General features: G+C 42.0%; 1 protein-coding gene and 1 long non-coding RNA gene across 6 annotated transcripts in view; both read right to left on the bottom strand.

Moving 5' to 3' along the window:
* Positions 1–8,952, bottom strand: part of LOC310745633 — a 233,552-nt gene that overhangs the window by 37,780 nt on the left and 186,820 nt on the right. The window lies entirely within an intron of this gene.
* CPNE4 (copine 4) overlaps positions 5,330–8,952 on the bottom strand; it is a 246,331-nt gene continuing 242,708 nt past the window's right edge. For all 5 annotated transcript variants that reach the window (XM_083578069.1, XM_083578073.1, XM_083578070.1 and 2 more), the window contains one exon: positions 5,330–5,922. In XM_083578069.1, coding sequence (XP_083434195.1) covers positions 5,791–5,922 — 132 coding nt within the window. In that variant the 3' untranslated portion in view covers positions 5,330–5,790. The remainder of the gene's footprint in view (positions 5,923–8,952) is intronic.

Below are 8,952 nucleotides of genomic sequence, written 5' to 3'. Positions count from 1 at the left end.
CCTCTGGCCTCTACCTCATAAACCAACAGTGCCCACTATGGACCTAAGAATTTCGCCCAGGCAAAGAAGCTTGACCAAATATGCCCCATACACCTTTTAAGTCATGAATAACTAGAATAGGTTGGTGTGTGCAGGTGGGCTTGTAAAGATCTCCATATTCCAGAGATCAGGAACTGTTGTAAAGGTAAAGGGACCCCTGACCATTAGGTCCAGTTGTGTCCAACTCTGGGGTTGCAGCGCTCATCTCGCTTTATTGGCCGAGGGAGCTTCCGGGTTGTGGGAGTCATAAAGCCATAGCAGAGGCTTGTAATATTGCAGGGTACCTGACCTCGGCTGACCAGCACTCTGAGCTTTACAATGTATTGATCTTAAATGGAGTTGTGTTTCCTCTGGGCAGTGATGACCTTATATGGCGATGGGTGTAATAAAAGCCTTGACCGGATGAGGTAACGTGAGATATTGGCAAACGGCCATGCGGCTGGAGAGAAGAAAGGAGAATAAATTGGGGGAGAGCAGAGAAAGGAGCTGCCCTTACCATCATGAAAATATAACTGGCTCTCTGTGTCATTTTTCTATGCTGTGCGCCATTTAATGACGGCTAGACTCCGTCACCGGGTCATGTGGCCAGCATGACTAAGCCGCTTCTGGAGAACCAGAGCAGCGCATGGAAACGCCGTTTACCTTCCCGCCGGAGTGGTACCTATTTATCTACTTGCACTTTGACATGCTTTCGAACTGCTAGGTTGGCAGGAGCAGGGACCGAGCAACGGGAGCTCACCCCGTTGCGGGGATTTGAACCGCTGACCTTCTGATTGGCAAGTCCTAGGCTCTGTGGTTTAACCGACAGCGCCACCCGTGTCCCAGGAACTGCTGTGGACTTATCTAAAAAGCTTGCTCAATGGTCCTATGAATGTCCAGTTTGGCAGAGATTTCAATCCATGGAAGAGAAGCCACAATGGATGCCTTGTCTTCTCAAAACAAAATTGTTCTCAATTAGGAGACAACTGTTCTTCTAGTTTGAAGGTATATGCTGCTCTTCTTTTCCTTAAGGAAAGGGCCACATCTCCAGGACAGAGAATCCCAAACCTCCTAGGTTGAATCTCAGCCCATGTAGGGATGGGAAAGACCTTCTGGCTGAAACCCAGAAGAGCTGTTGATGGACCAAGTAGAGATAATACTGAGCACAATGGTCCAGTGCTGTGACTTGGTATACGGCAGCTTCCCATGTAAGACTAAGATCTTTCTTTGTGATGCTGAAGTGCAGGGGAAGTTGTATGGTGTAGCAATCAGCAATCAGATTGCGACAAGAGATTTTAACATAAAAGGCAGCCGTGTAAGTGAATGTAAGTAATGTATGAGATGAAGCGAGACAGTGTGTTCAAAGCTTAATGGACTGTGGCACGCAGGGTTTTAAAGTCAGATTTGAAGTTCATTGTACTAGATGGAATGACTCAATTCAGTAAGATATTAAAGGTTTGGGTGAGGATAAGAATGGTAAAATATGCAGATATAAGCCACAAAGGGACGGAGGGGAAACCTCCTTTCACATCTTTTGCTAGATTTCACTTAAGACTGCTCTGCCATTGGGCTGCTCAGGACAGGTGTCTCAATACATTTTGAAGCAAATCTACAGCCCTTGGCACAAATGTACCAAAATAATGTTGAAATCCTAACACACACACACACACAACCCCGAACTCTTCTGTCACGCAAAAGCTCAGTTATGCAGATACTTTCAAATCCAATTCAGAATAAATTTTCAGGGTTGCTTTAATTCAGGTCTCTTCTAGACATCCTGTTTATTCAGCACTCATCCTGATTTCCTGGCTAAAAGCTTACACGGAGATTGCATTTAATCTGTACTGACCATTTGTACTGACTTGTTTGCAGGGAGGTTATATGACAACGAGCATTTATCCTGCATTCATCCTGATTTACTTTCGATATGTTTATTCTACATGCTCCCATTAATCGTTTGTTCTATGCTTTTCGGTTCATTTCTCCGTCACCTTCCCAAACTGCTTCTCTTTAAAAGTGGATTTTTGCACTGGAGTGACAGAGCTCTTTGATTTGCTCTAATTGTGCAAACCTAAATTTCCTGATATGCGCTTGAATTACAGGGTATGCTCCTGTAAAATACGCACGGTCTGCAGGTGCCCTCATGAACAGAGGAGCAGGGGGTGACTCAGCCTCCTGACCGCTGGGTTGCTGCTGCTTACTGAAATAGAGGGGAGGGTGGGCTGCAGAGGTCAGTGTGGTGCAAATGCACCACCAGCAGAGGGGAGTTGAATTGCTCTGCTGGTGTGTTTGTGCCATGCCCGCCTTGCCCCATTTCATCTTCTTCCTGGTAAGAAGCAGCAACTCAGCTGTCAGGAAGTCAGGTGAACATCTTCTCCCCACCATTCTGCCCACTACTCATCATGCCACCACCAGCTCCAAGAACAGGTTTGAGGAGATGTGTTCATTTTTTTCCTGCTGTCCAGAAAGAAAAGGCACTTGGGTGTATATCTGTCACTTATTACAGACCCCTCAAGTGTCCCTGTTTCCCAGGGACAGTCCCAGATTTACAGAAGGCATCCCTGTTTCTGATTTGATCCCAGAACGTCCCGCTTTTCCTTAGGACGTCCCTATTTTCATCTGAGAAATGTTGGAGGGTATGGAATAGGAATAGGGAATTGGATTGATGTTGGAGGGTATGTTATTACTTAATTTTGTTTCTGCACCATAAAGTATCTTAGCAGTGAGTGCCCCTTCCCCCTTTTCACTCTGGGGAACAGACAATGGCTTTCTAGTTTGATTCCAGCCCAGTGCAAACTTGCACACATTTCTTCAGGTATTTTTGCAGCTTCCTCCAGTGCCCTTAGTCTTGCTTTTAAAAAAGAGCCTTGAAGATCTCCATACTCTGATTGGTAGTGGTGCCCACCCTGTGGAACGCCCTCCCCTCAGATGTCAAGGAAATAAACAACTATCTGACTTTTAGGAGACATCTTGAGGCAGCCCTGTTTAGGGAAGTTTTTAATGTCTGATGTTTTATTGCTTATTACTATTATTATTATTATTATTATTGATTCTATTGGGAGCTGCCCAGATGCGTGGGGTATAAATAATAAATTATTATTATACTAAATCAGTCAAGAGCTAATTCCTTTTCTGCTGGAGAAAGAAGTATTAAATTAGCAATAGAGTGTAAAAAAATAAAACACATCCCCATTTTGTCAGTGCTTCTACTTCAGAAAGTATGTAAGAGTGGCAAATAATGAAATTACTTACTATAATCTTAGCTTCTTCCCAGCCCGCCTCATCCCTCCCTCCTCTTTGCCTCGTTGCTTAAAAGTATTTCCTTCAATCTGGGAAGTCTTTTGTGTCCAGAGTGCAAGACAATATACTTTTGACATACCACGTAGCATCTTATTCATTAGATTAAATTCTGATCTGCAACCAAGAATGAACCATGGGGGCAAGGATTGATGTGGAAAGGACTCCTGTGTCACGGCACGCATGCAGAATCTGCCATTGTGCGACTTCAGCCCCAGAGAGTTTGTTCCAAACATGATGAGTGAGGCGTATTGTGCTGAAAACTGCTGACATGTGCCATCAAAAACAAAAGTCCAGGACCTTAGGTGGAATTTGGGGTGCTCAGCCTTGTGTTCACGTCTTCTTACCAGCTCATCTAGTAGGTAACTTCTTGTCCTAAATGCGAACTCAAATGCAGCCTCCTTTCATGCAACTTGATTATATTTTAGAAAAACCTTGGCTAGGCAGATAACCTTTCACGTTCTTCTTACTATTAACGAAAACCCATTTGTGGTATAAAAAGGCAAGACTGTGGTGGAACTGGGCAGAAGGCTGCTTGATGTTCCTTGGATGTACAGCTTAGGAAACGGAGGCCAAAAATGACACATCCAAACTCTTCCTCAGCAGTTCATGGGCAAGCTAGAAATGGCACACAGAAGTCTCCATTGTTTTTAAAGAGACTAAACTATATTTTCTCTGGAAGCTGGTAGAGAGAAGTGAGGACTAAGTGGTGGGAGCCTGAAAGCCTCTGCATTTGGGAGAGTCGATGTGACTGAGGAAATTATTTTTCAACAATAATGCAGGTGGCCTGCACGTCAGCTAGAATCAATGGACTCAGACCTCGAGTGGCAGTCGAATTAAGAGTGGCTTAAATTAGAGGCAGAGTAACATACTGACAGTACTCGGAACACCTTGCCGGAGACCTGGGGTAATTGCTTTCTTCCCTTCCTTACTCCACCCTGCAAGCCATAGTTGCCCAACATGCATGAGTCACACCCTGTCCTGGAGATGACACAGGGTAGCAAGCCTGTTGTTAAAATAACGTGTGTGCATCAGACAAAGATGGACAGGGTTTAATCCTGCTTGGCTTTGCGATCCGAGATCAGGGGCTTAAAAGGGGAGGATGGGGAGACTTGCAAAGTACAAGGGATTTTGACAGTTGGGTCAAGTTTGGGAACAAAAAAAAGTTGCCCGTTCCTGAGCTATATAATAAGGGGGGAAACCACCCTTCTAAAATGTGGTTGGGCACAACTTTCTTTGCAATAATTGGAAATTATTTAGTTGGCCTGAGGAAGAATGCAGAGGGTAAACACATCAATGGAATTCTGGGAGAGTTCAAAATATTTTTTTGAATAAATAAGTTCCTTACACCCTTTTGTGCATTGTTTTCCACCTGCTGAGATAGCTCAGCTGGTAAACCATGAAGCTCTTAATCCGACTCTACTCTGGTCTTTTCTGACTCTACAATTCTATGGTTCAAATCCTCCTAGTTTGGGGCCTTCAGAACCACAGGCTGCCTGTGTAACAATCAGCCTTTCAGTGATCTGCTGTGTTAAAGCCATGCAGTTTAGGTTCCATAGTGTCTACACAAAACTGGCCATTGTGCATGAATGTAAAGAAACGAACAAAATGTTAATGTTACAAACATGATCAGATGTGTCCGAAACATAGTCCACCAAAATCCTGTAACAGCTAACCATGGCTATTTTTAAACATGACATGTCATGCAAGCCTACTGGCCAGTTAAGATGTATTGCAGTTGCTACAGTCTCCTGCTGTTACAGAAATTGTGTGCATCTCTGGGACTTTCTACACAGTCCCCGAACTTTCATAATATTGGCTGTTTTTGAGCACATCTTTTACAAGCTGTTGTCATGTTTGTTACAGACATCTTAGATTCATGCTTGGGAGTAAATCTCCTAGAATGTTCTGGTGTGATTTTCAAAAAAAAATTGTTATTATTTGAAGAATGGAAGAGTCGATGAGAATTTTTCAGCAGGCAGCTTTGTGGCAAGAAATAAATAAACACAACAACTGCAAAACTGTGTTGTTTTTATTTTGGAACATGCAAAATACAGTCCATGCATCTGCCATTTTGAAAAAAAAACCAAAACCTTTTCATATCATAGCAGATAAACCCAAAGACGTTTTGGCTATCAACTTCCAATAAATGTTTCAAAATGCTTTACAGTGTAAAGATAATAAGAAATTTAGCAAAATTTCAACAAACCTGTATAAAAAACAGATACAGATAACTTTTTTTTTCATTTCAAGGCGACATGCTGTAATGTAAAGAGTTATAATTTTGTTTTTGTTTTTGTTTTCATAAAAAGTCTTCAACAATACAATTGCTTTAACCTTTACCGGCAAGCCTTTAGGCTACACATGCAAAAAAAATTATTTGAGTTAAAAATCACCAAAACGTGCTATTTTCATTTAAGTACAGTAACTGTAAGTAGTAGCATATCTGAACTCTGTAAAAGTGTCCAGGGAAGGTCATGGAGCTACTGTCCTGGAAGACTCATACTCTGACATACATTTTGGTTTAATCGCTTTCCCATTGTAATAGTCCACCACTTGGTTTGGAACTTCAGCCAAAACACTTTTTGCTAACGCAGCTGGAGATGCCTGCAGGAAATGGCAGAAAATAACAGTTGTTAACACACTTCTACCTAAAACGTGCCCGTTCCACACACATAACCCCATAACCAACAGGGTTGTGATCCGCACAACTATGCTGGCCTTTAAGATGCAGGTTATTCCACCTCAGTCTAGCCAAACACCCATGAGCATATGATTAATGCTGCAAATACAAGGCTTTGACAAGGCTGCCCAGTTTCCCCCCCATGCATATGGGGCTAACTTGTCCACAACAACATCAAGGCCTCTGATGTAGGTAAGGCTATGTTGTCATTTGCTTTGTGTAATCACACGAAGATGGGGTAAAGCATCCAAGTCATTTGGCATCCATCTGGTCAGCTGTTTGTGACGACTGAGCAACTTTGGGTATTATTGCCCTAATCATCACTATGGCATGCAAAGGCCTTACAGTTCTATTGAAGTCTTTGGGTCCTTTAAGCATTAAATGATTTTTCACCATGCTTCTATTTTGCAGTACACTCCACCTGCTTATATTTTTTATTAACGTGCAAAAGAAACTGCATTTCTGCTAGCAGGAGAAACATCAAATACTTCCTGTAGTCTACCCTTATCTGTTATTGTTCTGTTACCTATATGCATGCATTTGGTAACATTTCTGAAATATATAGCATTTGGTTTAATGTATTTGTTGTGGTTTATTGTTCTAGAAGTCTACATCCCTGTGGAATGTTCAATATTTATGCTTTAAGTTCACCTTAGTTGCTGCTTTGGTTTTTGTAACAATTTTTATGCATTATCCAAATTTTGAGTCATGAAGTTTGCATTGTCACAGTAAGCTTTTTTTATATATTAAAAACTGTTAGCCTTTTCGTTTACTGTCAGTTTGGGGGGTGTCTAATACGCCCAGTCGCCTAATACGCTGGAATCTACAGTAGATCCTGGATTTTTGCATAAACTCTGGAAGTCCTGCTAATAGTATAAACACATATGATGGAAAACACACCTAAAATTCATAGTATGCTGAATAAACAAGATTAACACGTGTACAAGCCTAGGTGGGCCTACTCAGAAGTAAACCTCAACTGAGTTCATTGGAACATACTCCCAGGTGAGTGGGTATAAGGTTGCCGCCCCTCTATTTACTTATTTTTAAAGTATTCAAGTTGAAAATACAATACAAAAATGAAACAACTGTGCACAATGAACGTTAGATCTGCGTTTTTATTTCATTCATACATATGCAAACGCACACTTCGGTTCGAAAGAAATGCAGAAGTAAATTCTGCTTGAACCTCCTTTTGATTCGATGGGATTAACAGTATAGCCTAGAAATCTAGCATTCTTTAAAAGGCGAATTTTTCATGGCGACTATGGTTACTTTCTTTCTGGGATGAGAGTTGCTCAATGCCAACATGGCAAACTTCAGAGCTGCGTGACAGAGGACCCTGTCTGCCGAGGCAGCGCTATCTGGCAATACCTTTTCTACGGCTGAATCCCCAGCTACAACCTAGCAAGATGATAATGGCATTTATCTTCTCAAGCTGGAGCTTAATGCGGGGCACGACTCCTCTCACTCGTTCACTGTCTCGCTCCTGTGCAGTTCTGTAGGATGATGGGAGCCTTGAAGGAGCTTCCAAGCATCTGTCTTGTTCTACTAGATTAAAAGCTCATTGTAATGGCCATCCTTGACCTATTTGGAGCAGCTAATTTCAGTGCACAGATGCTGAGGTGGAGAATCTTAGCTGTCTACTTCACAAGCAGAGTTCTAAAACCACTGAACGGCTCTCCTGCCTTCAGATACTAAAAAGGTAAAGGTAAAGGGACCCCTGAGCATTAGATCCAGTTGTGGCCGACTCTGGGGTTGCGACGCTCATCTTGCTTTATTGGCCGAGGGAGCCGGCGTACAGCTTCTGGGTCATGTGGCCGGCATGACTAAGCCGCTTCTGGCGAACCAGAGCAGCACACGGAAACGCCGTTTGCCTTCCCGCCGGAGCAGTACCTATTTATCTACTTGCACTTTGACGTGCTTTTGAATTGCTAGGTTGGCAGGAGCAGGGACCGAGCAACGGGAGCTCACCCCATTGAGGGGATTCGAACCGCCAACCTTCTGATCGGCAAGCCCTAGGCTCTGTGGTTTAACCCACAGCATCACCCGCGTCCCTTTGCCTTCAGATACTGCTCAACTATAAAACTCCAATCATCCATGACTGTTGGCTGGGACTGATGGGAAATGAAATGCAACAATATCTGAAAGGCACCAGGGGTCAGGAAGGCAGGTTCACTCTTACGATTAGGAAGCTGTTTTCGTACATCACCGCAGCTTAGCCTAAAATCACTTGATCACACCACACTTAAGTAATTCACTTAGCAGGAATATTGTAGTTTTAGTCCAATCAGATTGGCACCTGCAATTTCTGCCATTCACCTGGGGATAATTTAAACTCTGTCCAAGTAAGGTGAAACTGGTTTTGCCCGGAAGCATATTTTCAATAAACTGAAAGGAGATGTAGTAGTACCAACTCATAAATCAGTCTCATTTCAATTCTTTTTACCATGGAAAACTGCATCTGGTAATTTTTTTTTTAAGAAGATATTTATTAAGATTTTCCATTTTATACAAACAAAGAAAAAAAGGAAAAAAATTAAAAAGAAAAATATTAAAAACACATAAATTTCATAACTTATTTTTCACTAACATATTTCCCTGACCTCCTCATGCCTCCCCTTCTTGTATTCCAGTTCAAATTGTTCATCCAGCAAATCCTTATCTCATAGCATTACAGCTAAAAGCCTTGATTTCTATCCATCTTCTTAAATTATTGTAACTTATATTTTTACTTATATACAAAAAACAAACAAACAATTTTTTCATATTCTTTTATACCATTACAGCTGATAACCCCTTAATTTCGATCCAACATCACTCAATGTTCCTTAATATTGGAAAACTGCATCTGGTAATTAGTGACAGGAGCAGGACAGTAATATATGAGAATTTCCAATATATAGCTTGTTAAAGCTGTTGTTTCATAGGTGGCCTAGTAAGGTTGTTAATGT

The sequence above is a fragment of the Podarcis filfolensis genome (assembly GCF_964270895.1).
Source record: "Podarcis filfolensis genome assembly, chromosome: 12".
Taxonomy (NCBI): Eukaryota; Metazoa; Chordata; class Lepidosauria; order Squamata; family Lacertidae; genus Podarcis; species Podarcis filfolensis.
The sequence above is the reverse complement of the archived record's forward strand: the minus strand, read 5'-3'. Positions and strand labels throughout refer to the sequence as shown.